Source organism: Anopheles nili, chromosome X, assembly GCF_943737925.1.
Source record: "Anopheles nili chromosome X, idAnoNiliSN_F5_01, whole genome shotgun sequence".
In the NCBI taxonomy this organism is placed as follows: Eukaryota; Metazoa; Arthropoda; class Insecta; order Diptera; family Culicidae; genus Anopheles; species Anopheles nili.
In genome coordinates this window covers 13,283,576-13,298,303 of record NC_071293.1, presented here as the reverse complement: position 1 = coordinate 13,298,303, position 14,728 = coordinate 13,283,576, and the positions used below count along the sequence as shown (strand labels likewise).

Genomic DNA, 14,728 nt, shown 5'->3' with positions numbered 1-14,728 from the left:
CAGCTGTAGCGCGGTGCACCCCGTGAATGCAGTTGGCGTTAGACTCGCTGTTTCCGTCGCTAAGTGTGCGAAACGTACCGTGCGTGTGCCATCTGGGATCTACTTTTCTAGTGCGCCAACTGCAATTGTGTAACGTGCGTTAGTGTGCAGTTTGCGGTGGAATCGAGTCTACCGACGAGTTGATCAAGTGACAGCAGCCGGACGGCTCTCCAGCTGCCATCGGAGCTGCGATGGCGGATAATAACGTCGAAGCATCGACCAGCCTCGCCGTAACGGCGGCCGCAACCGAAACACCCGAAACGGTAGAACCTGTGGCCAGTACGTCCGGTGTGGACAGCCAAACTGGCGTGCGGGCCACCACCCAGACGGTGTCGAAAGAGTTTTTCTCCCTGCTCTGGGGCAGCAAAATTAAGCCCGAGGTGTTCCGGCGGTGGTTGCAAGGTAAGGTGTGATTCACCGCTCGATCGGTGCGCGATTGGCAACCCTTGGGTGGATTTGGCGCGGTGTTGAGTTGGTGCAGTGTGCATTAATGTACCGCAGCATTTACATACTCCTCATACTTTCATGCGTACGTTTTCTTGGCAGGGTTCTCCTTCAGCGAGCACGAACCGTCCGCGTTGGTGCAACGAAATGGTGGACCGTGTTGTGTAATCGCCCCGGTGCAGGCGCACCTGCTGAAGATCCTGCTGGAGGAATCACCGGAAAAAAGCCTCAACGACGTAGGTGGTGTGGGAGGGATCGCATGCTTGAGGTCCGATCATGCACTCATGCATCTGCTTTCTACTGCTTCTAGCTTTCTAAGGACATGTGCAACACGCTGCTCATACAGGCCGTTTGCCACATACTGACGAAGTGCAAAACGGACGTCTACCGCATAGTGACGCTTGAGGACACCGGCAAACAGGGACAACCGTCGGGCACGGGCGGTAAAGCCATCGGGGCAACGCCAGCGGTACCGCCGACACCGGAACCGAGCACATCCGCCGGGCTGGATGTACCGGATGCGGCCATGACGGCACCGGCCACCTGTCTCGCGACCGACTGGACGTCGAGCGAGTTCCACGAGCAGATACGGTTTCGCGTGTTCGAGCACATCAGTGAGGTGCAGCAGTTCTACATGGACAACTTCCACTTGCTGTCGGATGAGTGCGGTGTGCTGTTGCTACTGTATACCGTGCTGCAAACGAAGGGCCTGCAGCACATCCTGGCGGAAATGTCGGACCCGACCGAGTCGCTCATACATGACACGTACGGTTGCGGCAGTCAGGCGTTGATTAACCTGATGCTGACTGGGCGCGCGGTACCGCACGTTTGGGACAACGAGCAGGACGTTGGTGGGATGAGTAAGTGTGAAGGGATGCGAGAAATCCGTGTCGGACATCCGTGCGTTCGTTTTTGGGGTCTTGCTATAGCGAAGAGACCAGCACCTGTAGTGGATATTAAATTGTAATGCAAAATTTCTCTCCCACGGGTTTCCCAAACACGCATACGGTCTAGTACTTCACACAACTTCCACCTAGTGCGTTCAACGTGGCACTAACCGACGGCTTTTCGTTCACATTCACAGAGCTAAAAGGCATCAACAAGCAGTCCGACATCGGCTTCATCACCGTGATGGAACAGCTGCAGTACTGCACCGTCGGTTTCTTCTACAAAAATCCAAAGAATCCGGTCTGGGTGATGGGCTCCGACACGCACCTTACGGTGCTGTTCAGCGCCGAGAAGCGCCTGGTATCACCGGAAACACCCAGCGAGGTCGCCCGGCGTGTCTTCCGCCAGTTCGATCCGGACGGTAGCAACTTCATTCCCGGCCCGGTGCTGCAGGACGTCCTGTGTGCGCTCGATCTCGTCAGCGAGCCGGAATAGTACGTACAGTGGCGTACTATGCGCGCTCACCATTGCTAATATGTCGTCTTGTTTCGCATCTTCCTTCACAGCGTCGACCTGATGCGGAGCAGACTCGATCCGGAGAATCTCGGTATTATCTTGTTGAACGCGTTCATGAGCGAATTCTTCCCGAGCGAGCAAAAGTCGACACCGGACACGTTCGATCTGGTGCATTATAATGGCATCCCGAACTCGAACCATGGTAATCGGGTCCGGTATCATCGTGGCCATGCGGTTCTGCTCGAAAGCGACGTGCGTATGGTCAACTCGTCCGATGCGATGCTCACCTGCCTGCAAACCAAGTGGCCCACCATCGAGGTGAACTGGGCCGGTAACCGTACGCCCTCGTTGAACTGACTTGTGCCCGTTGTGACCCCATCCCATCCTTCTCTCCGTTCCCCTGCGGGCGACTATTGACACTCCCTTTTTTCCGGAGGGCTTTCCTTGGGGTTTACTGACTAACCCAGCGACCCGGCGGGCGGCGGGGGGAGAGGCATACCGGTGGATCCAGAACATCCGGCCGCGGGACTATGGTTTTCTGGTGGTCTTTTTATTTCAATTCATACCCGTTTCGAGCATGTTTTGGGGTTTGGGACACATGGGGCCCTTTTTGTCATTACAATTATTAATTATTAATTTATTGCCTATTGTACGCCACCATCACCCTTCCTCCCTCCCTTGCGGAGGTATCACACCTATCGGCACACATACACATACACACTAACAGCTTAATCGCCCCGTATGTACACGTGCGCAGATATGAATATCCGCATCAGTAGGGTTTTACTTTAACTTTTATTGAACGATAAAACGACTAACCCTGCAGCAACACACGTGCAAGCGAATGTGGTTCTGCACTTTTCCTCTCCCTCCCTCCCTCCGTCTCACCCACCAATTTCTCCGGCGAGTAGGCGCCCAATCAAAAGAGGAATGAAAAAAAAAACACCGGCGAAAACGACACAAAATCAAGCGTACCGTCAAGCGGACGGCCATCAAAACCGTTAGCCTTTTTGTGAGAACCCGATCTTCTAAAGCCTGTTGAAAATACATTGCGACAACTAAACAGCATGTAACGTTCATTTTCGTCGTATTTACTCCTCGGTCGTGTCCTGATCCAGTAGCTTGTTGATGTTCATGATGTTTTTCGTGCTCCACGGCTCAAGCGGATCCGGTGGCGATCCCGCTCCATCATCCGGCTTCCGGCTCGTCGTTCCAGCCGCCCCACCCAGGATTGGGGCTGATTTCATGCGTTTATCCGGCTTCCCGTTGCTGCTACCCCCAGCACCGGTGCTTTCGTTCGAGTTATCTGGCGAAATCTTGTTATGCTTGCCCCGTCCCAGTCCATGCTGGTGGTGGTGGTGAGCCGGTTTTCGGCCCTTCGCATGCTTCCCACTGCTCTCGCTTGAGTTCGCATCCCGTTCCCGTACGGATAAACCACGACTGCGCTGATGGAACTGCTCCATGCGTCGATGTAGCTCCTCCACCGTAACCGCATCCGGTTCGGGAGCGATTTCACCCGGTCCGGATGGTGCACCGGTGACCGGTGGTTCACCAGCCGGCACTCCCGCACCCACCCGACCCTGTTCGCTCTTGTCCTCCCATGCAATCATGAACAGCGGGTGTTGGTCGGTTTTGCGTTTGCGCGTGGTACTTCGTGAAACCGCCGATTTGGCCCGCCGGATCAACGAGATCTTGCCCAGCACCGGTTTCTCGCCCGCCTCACTGTCTGTGTCCTCGAGTGCTTCCAGGGTTTTGAGGAACTCACGCTCCCGTACCGGATCAACCACGTCTTTGGGGTTTTGGAAGAGCGTTAGTTGGCCGATGTTTTGCTGGGGAGCGGATGGACCGGTTGCTGGAGGTTGCTGAAGACCGGCCGGTTGCTGGGGACCCGCATCCTGACGGCGATTGGAAGGTCCCGGTGATGGTATCGCGCTGATGTCGATCTCATGCACGTGATCCAACGTGGAAGCGTCGATAGCGAGGGTCTTCACGTTCTGCGCGTAATTCTCGTCAACGGACGCCGATTCGGAGATGATGACAAGCTCACGCAGAGGGTCCTTGTAGTCTTGGCGTGTCTCCACACCGAGACCTCCCATTGTAGCTGGGGCGCTTGCTGTCGAGAGCCTCCTTGGAGGTGGTTGCTGAGATGCAGGCCCTGCTGAAACCGTCGCCGTGGGCACGGTCGATGGAAGAACCTTCGGACCGGAAGCTGGTTTGGCTGTTGGTGGAGTTGGCCGACCAGCAGGAGTTGCACCTGCCACCGGCATCACCGCCGGTCCAACCGCCTCCGTGCTGACCATAACGATGTCCTGCGTAAAGGACATCACGTCGATAGCGGCCGTAATGGCGAACGGATCCCCAAGCAGATCGTCCACCTCGCCTGGTCGCTTCTTCTTCGCGATCTTGGCCGGAGACGTGATAGAGGACCTGCCCCACATGATACGCCGCAGCTCTTCACCCGTCATGCCACGCTTCTTCAGCTCGTTCAACGTCACACGCAGGACACTCTTCCAGTTACTGACGGCGCCCTTACGCTGGCGAGCTCGCGTTTTACTCTTGCTCTTGATCACCATAACGCCTCGGGTTTCGTAACGTGGATCATCTGAGGGCCCTAGACCGATCGAGTACTCCTCTAGGTAACGCTTGGCGTCATCTTGTGTGACGGCCCGTTCAAGGTTGACCACGATCTTGGCCCACTGTTTCATACCTTCCTTCTCGGCTTGCTCGATGACATACGCGTAGGTATTGCCCATCATGGCGATCAACATGTTGAGCAGCAAGATCGGCACGAAGATCATGAAGATGACAAACACCGTCTTCGCGAGGTTTGGGTAGGTCGTCAGATTGAGGTCGGCATACTGGAAGGAAGAGGTTGGGTTAGGCTTTTCGAGTAGAGAGGAGTCAACGTGTAGCATCACCTACGTCGTAGTCACCGAGTGTGGTCTGGAACAGTGCCATCCATGTGCCGAAGTAGCTCCCGAATGGGCTATCCTCCGCGTTTGGGTGGCCTTTGTAGAGGAAGAAAAACGCCTGCGAGAACCCGAATAGCACGATCATGTAAATGATGCCGAACGTGAACATGTCACCTGTGATCATGGAGAAGATCATCGTCACGAACGGGCCGGTGAGTCCGATTGCTCTGGAGAGGTATATAACGCGAGGCGAACGGGTTAGAATCGCTTGGTGCATGAACTGCAGGTGGCGGAGTTCTTACCCAGCAAAGAACATCAAGAGGAACCAGCTGCCCGGTACTGCAAAGAGTAATATCGCCTCTTCGGTCTCCGTATCACCCATCATACGCAGGGGAATACACGCCAAGATCAAGATGTTGGAGATCAGGAAGATCGCCTTCGCAGGTGCTTGACCCTATCAGGAGTACATCGATGTGTAAGACTCCACTCTGTGAGGTGTCCCTGACAATTGTTCCTACTCACCAGTGACTTGAGGAAGGAGAACAGACCCTGATTCTTGATCTCATCTCCCTGTTGAAGTACAACGTAACTGAGCACACCCATTACGGTGGCCACCTCGAAGCCATATCGCACCCAGGTGCTCAGGTCGATATCTTCGTCGGTTTCAAACTCGCCATCCCCCTCACTACCAGATAGGCTTTCTGCGACAGCCCCTCCACCATCTCCAACCTCACCGTCACCCTCCGAAAAAGTTCGCACCGGCCGGAGATAAACAGAACACGAGAGACAAAACAGGTGGATAGCGAGAATCAGCAACCGTTTGATGAACTGATTACGTGCGAACGTCTTCCACTTCTCATCCAGCAGTCGTTCGACGATACCACCGTCCAGCATGTTCAAGTGCTCCTCCTTCGTTCCGTTCAGGATGATGAACAACGCCGAGTTCCAGTTGGTGCTCCCATCCGGCATCAGCGTGTCCAGAGCGTTGAGCGGATAACCCGAGCAGGTGATGTTACTGTAACGCCAGAACTCGCGAGCAGACAACTCCAACATCTCGCGGAACACCTCATCACGACCCAGCCGGCAGGCGAGTGTCAAAGGCGTTAGACCTGCTGCATTGACGATACCATTCTTGCACGGCAACTTCGGGTGACGTAGTGCGTATCCGAACATGTCGAGCTTATCGCACACGACCACCATGTGCAGGATCATGTTGCCGAAGCTATCCTGAGCGTTTGGGTCGGCGCCACACTCGAGTAGTAGATTGTAGACAGACTCATTCGCACAGCAGGCCGCCCATGCTAGTGGGTACTCACCGAGGTATGCGAGACCCTCATAGTCGGTCGTTTTGACAGGTCGTAGACCCTGCTGGTCGCGTGGGAGAAAGAACCGCCCTGTCGCTCGCTGGGAAACGTCTGCACCTGCATCGATCAGGTCACCGACCAGCTCGTTGTTGCTGTATGCGATGGCGAGGTGGAGGGCGCTTGCACCGAGGTACTCTTCGCCCTCCATCACGTCGGTTGCCTGCTCTGGGAAGACGCGCAGCAGTATTCTGGCGAGCCTGGGAAGTATGCAAGATCCAGAGTGAGCTACTGTTATGCTAATGGTCCACAAGAGGGTGAATACGTACTTGGTGTGGATTTTCGTGTCGCAGATGATCAGCACATGCAGCAAGCTCTCGCCAAGAAGACCACGGTACTGCATCTGCCAGCATGCCTTATGATCGACCCATTTGCTAAGCGGATCGTGTGGTGATAGTGATGCCTCTATAGGGATGATAACCTGCAGACAAATCGAGCACATAAGTGGTAAGATCCCGCATGACTAGAACCGTTAAACCGACAACACTCACCTCGTGGTTGTCCATGTACTTCCACCTCAGGTACTCCGCCCGGTTGATGATCTGACCACGGCCCTTGTTGTACATGAACACTCCAAACTGCTCACGAATCAGCTGCTCCACAGCCTTCTGGCCACCTATCTGGAACGCGTCGATCAGATCCCCACCTCGCTTGTAGTTGGCCATCTTGTACAGCAGACACTGGTTAGAATCGGACGCTGACTGTGAAATCACTTGATCTAAGATAGCGCCACCCTGTGGCATCTTGCGTTTCTTGCGGCAGAACCGCAGCGGATCAAGATGCACCATTGTACCGCACCGATTTGCTCGCACTAGGCGGAGAAGCTTAAATGGCAACCAAAACCTGCCTCAATCGCGCTGAGAACACAACTTTACAGACTGTCTTCACACGGGAACAGAACCAATAGCCACTGACGAGCTCCCTGGGACGAATAAAAGCTGATCAGGCGAACGAAAGGCTTACATAATGCGATACATTCTGCACTAATATCCTGCCGCATGGCAACGAGTAACGATCCAACGGCAGTGCAGTCGCTCCGATAGCAACCAGGCCATCAAAACATCACCTGGCAACGCCCTCAAATGTAGGCCAGCCTGAATTCCTTCATACCACAAAACCCAATAATTCCAAGGTTTTCGTTTCGGCTGTTTTGTCGTGCGCAAAGTTGATATCATATCGATTTCGTGTCATGTGTTGTAAAAAATAGGGTATATTTAAAATGTCAGTAACTCTACACAGAGCTATGGGTAGGTTAGGAAAAGCAAAGAAACGATGGCATCGTATGGTACATCTTATAAAAACATATTTTGGTGCTGTTTTGCTAACACTAACCGTTTTAAAATATATTTTTCCTACGATACCGAGAACTTCCTCGGGTTCGTTTTTACAATTTACTGGATTGTAAAATTCTATATTTCTACCTTAGAAAGGGTATGAATTATATGTATGCATTTTGTACAATCTTTGTCACTTGATTTTATCTGATGCAGCTAGATGATGATGCTTACCTATTGCTAAGATTCACGAACTTTAATTTACAATAAACTACAAATATACAATCAATGGCGATGTGTGAGAATTCCTGACATTATCTATAATTGTTGTCCATCTGTAATACCTGCCATCGGCCAGTTTGGGTAAAGCACGTTAGCAAATTTGAATGCTATAGAATGCCACGCTTAGATCGCAAACACCCCATTTTCGATCCTCATCTCGCTTGCTCGTATCCTGTTCCTTCAGGACATTGACTTTGAGCAGAGCACATTCTAACGCTAACTATTAACTACAGCTTGTCCGGTACGTTCCAACATGATAACTACTACGAATTTCTTCGAGGTATAAGTACGGAAAATACATTTTGGGGGAGGGAGCTCAACGATGACCGTCATTGCACTGCTACTCTCATGGAACACAGCTAGTACGTTCTTCTTACTATAATACAATTTTATATCACACGTCTGCGCGCACCAAACACCACGATCTCGAAACCATATTGCGCAATCTGCCGTGCGGGTGCTATCTGTTGAATTTATCTACTGTAATCTTAGTCTAATCTAGTGGTCGGAGAAGGTTTCTGCGCCATCGATGATCTTGCAAAAGTACAATCAGCGCAACATCGACTGATGTTGCTGCATGAACATCTGGAAACGATTTCGCACGTTCGTGAGTTCACACGCAGCATCTGCCATCGCTCTAACGCTTGATGTAAAGCATCTAGAGTCGTTTAATATGCAACGATTGTAACATACAAAACCAAATTACCTAAAAGCCCAAATGTATCAATAAAAATCAACAACAATCCCGAGCAGGCGCGTCCTTACGGCGACCTAGTACGAATCTCCTATCTGCTGTATCACCTGTAACGCCTGTTAATGCCGTTGCTGCTGCGGGTTGTTTTGCAGCTGCTGTTGTTGATGGTGTGACTGTTTCTGTTGATGGGACTGTTGCTGATGCTGCTGTTGACTCTGCTGAAGCTGCTGCAGTTGATTGGCGCTAAGGAAAACACTGGTCGGGGTTGTGTGTATTATCGTGGGACCAGTTTGCATCGGTGCTGCTTGGATCAGGATCGGTTGGCTGGCGTTTGCCGTCCCAGTGGACCCGGTTGTCCGAATGAAGTTGAGCTGGTTTTGTGGTATCGATATCTGTGTGCGAAAGAAGAACGAAGGAAGCAATTAGCAAAGTGTTGCGTTCTGCAGAGTGGGTTCTGCGGAGGACACTTACCGGTATTTGCGTGATTTCTCCCGTCGGCGTGACGATGTGCTGCAGCAGTTGCAGTGGTTGACCCGTGGAAACCAGCTGCCCAGCACTTGCGGACGGAATGCCAGTAGTCGCCCCGTTGGTTATCGCCCCTGCCGATGTACTCCCATTCGATAGGATGATGCTCTGTCCTGACGCCGTCTGGAGTGCAGCCTGTGTCGCGAGAGTGAGCGATATCTTCTTACTATTCCCACTGATCTGAACACCACCCATCTGCTGCTGCAGCACGTTTCCTTGCGTGGTGCCTGTGGAGTCCCCAGTTGAACCTGGCTTCTGCTGCTTGCACGGTAACGTCACCGTCACCGGTGTCGAGCCAATGCTGGCAGCTCCAATAACGGTCGCGAGATCCAACACCGTCGTTCCACCGTTTGTGATCGCTTTGGGCGGATGTGGTAACGTCAGCTGGTGTTGTTGCGCCAGTTGCAGAAAGTACTGGACGTCATCGGTGACGTTCGGTGTCGACCCGCTACCTGCACCCTCAGGGGACTTATCATCCACCTCTGCCTTGTACAGCTTCAGATCGTTCCTAGGCACGATGTCGATCAGGAAGTCGAACTGATCGTACTGCGTGATGGCCATCGCGATGTCACTCCTCTGCAGCGTCCTGCGCTTGTTGTGTTCGGTGTGCAACCAAGCCCGAAGCGTCAGCTCCTGGATGAAGATCTCGATCGCTTTTGCGAACAGCAGAGGTGCGTCGGATGCGATCATGCGCACGTTCTCATCCAGCTTCATTATCTTCTTGATCCGCGCCAGTGGCAACGGTTGGTTGCCGGTTTCGATGTTCTCGACCAGTCGGATGTCACGCATCACGTTCGGCCAGAAGCGCTGGATGTTGCGCAACGTTTCGATCGATTTCAGCTTCGCGCAGGGATCCTCTACCGCGGTGGCGGTGATCACCGTCGTGGATGGGCTCGTCGTCACTGCCGTCGTGTTCGCGGTTGTCGTCGTGGTTGTTGTGCTGGTGATTGTGACCAACACCGAGTCAACCGTGACCGGAGTGCTCACGTTTGCCAGGATTTTTTTAGGCATATTCATTGAGTTTCACCGCACTGGCTGCCCATCGGTGGAAACGGACCTGCCGGTGACCGTGGAGTGCGCGGGGAGCACTCACACATGCGCATGCACACAAGCAGGACGCTGTGATGCTCGTACACCGGATTTGTTAGGTTGATGTGTTGTTGATCCTTAAGGTTGATTGACCAGAGAAGAGGCGTCTCATACCGGGGACGCCGCATCATCCCCAAACCCCGCACACTATCATCCCAAACCCCAAACACTACATAACCACCAATGGTGGGCAGGGGGAGGGGGGAGCACCTGCAAACATTAGGTAACTCAACAACTCAACTCAACACACGGATACCACAGGAAAAACAAACGACTTTTATTCTTTCAGCGATTGCGGCACTGTTTCGCTCTTTTGGCGTCGCGCGTGTGTGTGTTTTTAATGTTTATTTTGTTTATGTATCACTTTTGCACTTCTACCCAGCGATCCCTTCCCGCACACCTATCGACCCCGTAAAAAACCGACGTACTTTTGGGTGCCCTTTTTTTGTTTTTCTAACAGAAGGGTTACTTTTGGGCACCCCTCATACCTCTACCAGCACCTCACGCGGAGCGTCCTAGCCCTGCCCGGCCCGGCACGGCGTCTCTCGCGGCTTAATAGCACTCCGGCCCGCAACAGCAACGCCGAAACCAGCAACATCATACTTACCCGCTTGCGCTGCTACCGATTCGCGCTATCGGTCCTATCAGCACGGTTGCCCGGTCGAGAACCGGCACGGACAAGCTTCAGAGGGAGCAGCAGGGGGTGGAAACGGTTCCGGATGCACACGTCTAGGTCGAGTCCGCGTCCTGCGTCCAATCGGAAATCAGAAGTATTACCAATAGAAACGAAAGCCTGCAATGATTGGCTTGCCAGTGTGCACCAATTGCCAGATACTGGTTTGTTGGTTGGCGTTGGTGGTGTGTTTGCGGCCGCGGAGTTGAGGTGCGGAGTGGATGGTCAGGCCGTTCCCCTACTGGGTGCCATGGGGTTGGAAGGTTGGGAGTGCCTGAACGGTGCGTTTCCAAACGATGGAGCCCTTCCAGTGGCCATCGCGGCTAGTTTTTGATGGGAAAATATTCAAGTATGCACATCCGATCCACCGAGCGCACGCTGTAAACGGCACGCGGAGAGCAAGCTTTGTTTGACAGCGGGCTTATATTCTGGCTGCTTCTCGCGCAGAACGATGTGAGAAATGAGCTACGATTTAACGAACCACCCCACAGTCGGACCAATGCGCGTGGCCGGAAAATGTTGCGTTTTGATTAGTTTTTTTGTTGTTGGTGGTTGCGCCTTGCTGCGAAGAGCGCCGCTGAAAATGCCGTGGCGCTTTTCCGGCACGCGTGAGGCACTATCTATCTCGCTTTGGCGGGTATCGTTCGTTCGCTTACTTTGATTGCCTGCGAGACACATTTCGCTTGCTCTTTCATACTGACGCGGTTGATGGTGACGCAGAACAAAAGTAGAGCACCAACTACGTGCGATCAAGCAGATTGGACAGAAATAATGCACGAATTACCGTCCGATTATTTCACAAGTGGTGTATGAAAGCAACGGAACGCAAACCATGCTCGTGGGTGTAGAATACAACTCGTGCGGTAGAATGCCTTTTGGTAGCTATCCGAATTTCTTTTTCAAACCCAATTGCGAATGACTTTGGCCGTTAAGATTGAAACGAATGTAATTATTTTATGTAGGAATTGTCGTGTGATTCGAATCGAATAATACTGTTCGGATTTTATTTTCATTAGGGAATGCAAAATTGCAGATTCAGGAAATAGAGTGAGAATCTTTATTCTGAACAAAATTTCATTAAAAATACACTTACTGCACACGGGGTACTTATACGTTCATCGGTTTCGGTTGATCATCGTTCATCGGATTCGGCCGTACCATGTGTACACATGTAGGAATTCAAATATGCGAGCTGAACAGCCTAATGCGGGATTTTAGAACCAATATACACTAAAATAGTAATAATCGTGCCGAATAGTCAATAAATGAAACACTTCTGAAACGATGCTCATATGTGATTGAGATTGTTTGACGTTTTATTATTATCGATAGATTTCTAAGAACATATACATGGTCATAATTAACAGCTTTATTTTTTCCCGTCGTTTAGTTCACATTTTCTTGTTTTCTTTGCCACGAACTTACTTAGAAAAGTGCACATATTGGTAATCTTTAAGTAGTAAACAATTAGCCTTAAAAGTAAGTAGTTGCGGTGGAATTGTAATTAGTTTTTTTTCCATTATAACAATTAATGTGTTTTATTGTTTTTTTCCCTTTTCTTCTTCTTACTAAATCCTGACTCACACCACTCCTCACATAGCCCATGCATTCTATTCGCCCCTATGCCCCCTGGGACTATGACTTACGCATCCCATCCCTCAAATTTTACTACTGCACGAGATCTGGCTGCCCAATTTCAAATCCACTTAACCTAGAATGATTTTTCGTTTGCTTGTTTGTAATTAACTGTTAAAACACCTATACCAGCATTAAGAAATACATTGCTTGTAAAGTAATTTGTGAGTATCATGGAATTGCGATACTTTCGACGTACTCTTGCCGTGGTTTGTATTTCTTTATTTACCCTTGTTTGTCATAGTTGCTTTTGTTTTATTGCTATTAGTTCGGAAAAATGAACAGATTAGAGATGTCAGAGTGTGCTGCTAAAGAAGCTAGAGGAAACTAATATATCGGTACCAGCTAGATCCTGCTCCTGGCGCATTGCCCTATAAACCCGTGCCAATACTCCACTAGGAACTAATCCTGCTCCTGAAAGCAGGACATCCTGGAGCTTGAGACAAAGTTAAACAAAGGGTTTCGTGTTGGAATGAGGCGCTTAAAAAAAAAAGAAATCGCTTCGCAAGTGGGTTGAAAACGGAACGAGAAACATAATTGAGAATTCGCAGGGAACTCCGAGAAGAAGGCAAATAAATGAAAATAAAACAGAAAACAAAATAAAACAAAACTAACATTCGCTGCTCTCTCTATTATCTTTCGCTCTTCTCTTTCTGTCATAAGGATTGCTCTAACACCTCCACCTTTCGTTTTCTCCAACGTACCGGTTCAATTCTTATCACAGAAGGCATATTTTTTACTTTGTTCTTACTTTTGGGCATTGGTATGATTATTCATCATGTTGGTCCTAGTTAAATCTCTGTAGACGTAGTGCTGTAGTAGTAGATCGTATAGTTTCTAAATTTGTAGGCTTACAAAATCGCTAAACAACCAACGGTTAACGAAATAATAGTTCTTGCTACTTATAAGTATCGAAAGCCACCCGGACATGCTCGTCTAATTTCATATTCGAAAAAATAATACACATCTCGCGTAAGAGTACCCCTTTCTCGTGTCGGCGTGTACGGTGTATGTGTATCATGTACGTATGGCTGTGTGTAAGTGGAAGGCAAATCTTGAAATTGGGATTTGTAGATCGCTTAACCCGTATCCTTAATTTTTCCCAACAGACTTAAAGCTAATATTATTTGTATGATTTCGGCTCCCTCGGCTTCGTAGTTTGTCTCCAGTGTCTTTGCTCATTCCTCGCCCGCTGGCGCAAATTCTTTTTCCTGCTACGACGTGTATGACAAAAAGAAAAAAACACGCACACACTCATACACACATACACACACAAACGATGGCAAAATGGATTAAACAGGATCTTCTTCTTTTTCGTCTCCGCATGTTCTAACTATAGCTGCGGGAACGCTTGTGACGTGGAACCGGTATGGAACAAAAAACCAAGGTATAAAATGTGAGGTTTAGATTGCTTCTCTGGTTCTGTGCTGTGCTCAATTGCACTACTACATAAACCGCTACTGCATCAGCGGCATCTGGCAACCTTATACATAAATGCCACCGTTTTCGGTTTTGTTTCTGGTGATTCCAGATTTGGTTCCGGAACCAAATTTATAACGGTAGCGTATATGAGGTAGTGCTGCCGGATTTGACTGATGTATATTAGTCAGCTCAGGGAATTAGAGAGCCAACCGATAACCTTACAGTTTTGTACAGTGGTTCCATGTTCTGCATCAATCTCACAAGTGTGCCCTAGCGCTCTTGGTTGCACGTATAGTTGCGTAAGTTTCCGCGGGTATAACATTTAATTTTCGGTTGCGAAAACGGAAAAGAAAAATCACACCCAAAGAAGGTATCCACTATAGGGAGAATCACGCGGACGCCAGCTATACTAAACTACTAGCATTGTAAAATACATTTAAAACAGTACCTGGGCCATTCTACCCGTTTGCCATTTACTTAGAGCGCGATCAGAGCGACCACGATGACGAGCATGTGCGTGAATGCGTTTTGTCTACGAAATCCTTCTGTATCCTTTTTAACGGCAACGACAAGTGAAAATCAGTGCCCCGGGGAAAGAAGGAAAAACTCGCGAAACTGAAAAGTCACATCTATTGGGAGTGCCGTTTTCTGAGAGCGATGGGATTTACGTCGATTTACAACACTTACACGAGAGAAAATAAACGGCTACATACACACGCCAGTGAAGGAGAGAGATAGAGAGAAAGATAAACGACACACACACGTCGCCGTCTTCTGTTCGGGGCACTATTCGCTTCATATTTTTTCGTTTCTCTTAAGTTAGAAAATCAGTCTCTGTTCTGGGTGATGTATCAGTTTTTTTTCTTGACAATTGTTCGTTCTACTACTCGTGTGCTCTACTATCAGTGAACGTGTATGAGTGGGTGCGCGAGTTTGTGTGTGCGTGGTGTGTGGGTGTGGGTGCAGGTGTGCTT

At 50.1% G+C, this 14,728-nt stretch overlaps 3 protein-coding genes across 3 annotated transcripts; 1 reads left to right on the top strand and 2 right to left on the bottom strand.

The window, feature by feature from the left end:
• The first annotated feature begins 230 nt into the window (after positions 1 to 230).
• On the top strand, positions 231 to 2,934 carry LOC128729020 (ubiquitin carboxyl-terminal hydrolase MINDY-3 homolog). Its single transcript, XM_053822668.1, has 5 exons — positions 231 to 441; positions 586 to 719; positions 794 to 1,343; positions 1,568 to 1,865; positions 1,938 to 2,934. The coding sequence occupies exons 1-5, from the start codon at positions 231 to 233 to the stop codon at positions 2,242 to 2,244; spliced, it is 1,500 nt and encodes a 499-aa protein (XP_053678643.1). The 3' UTR covers positions 2,245 to 2,934.
• A 44-nt stretch (positions 2,935 to 2,978) lies between these two features.
• On the bottom strand, positions 2,979 to 6,948 carry LOC128728743 (uncharacterized). The gene is made up of 6 exons (XM_053822387.1): positions 6,652 to 6,948; positions 6,430 to 6,581; positions 5,322 to 6,360; positions 5,102 to 5,253; positions 4,810 to 5,026; positions 2,979 to 4,745 (listed from the first exon to the last, which is right to left on the bottom strand). Exons 1-6 carry the CDS (start codon positions 6,946 to 6,948, stop codon positions 2,979 to 2,981), a joined length of 3,624 nt encoding a protein of 1,207 aa, XP_053678362.1.
• A 1,486-nt stretch (positions 6,949 to 8,434) lies between these two features.
• Positions 8,435 to 9,950, bottom strand: LOC128728561 (nuclear transcription factor Y subunit gamma-like). Its single transcript, XM_053822188.1, has 2 exons — positions 8,882 to 9,950; positions 8,435 to 8,781 (listed from the first exon to the last, which is right to left on the bottom strand). The coding sequence occupies exons 1-2, from the start codon at positions 9,944 to 9,946 to the stop codon at positions 8,530 to 8,532; spliced, it is 1,317 nt and encodes a 438-aa protein (XP_053678163.1). The 5' UTR covers positions 9,947 to 9,950; the 3' UTR covers positions 8,435 to 8,529.
• Positions 9,951 to 14,728: the final 4,778 nt, after the last annotated feature.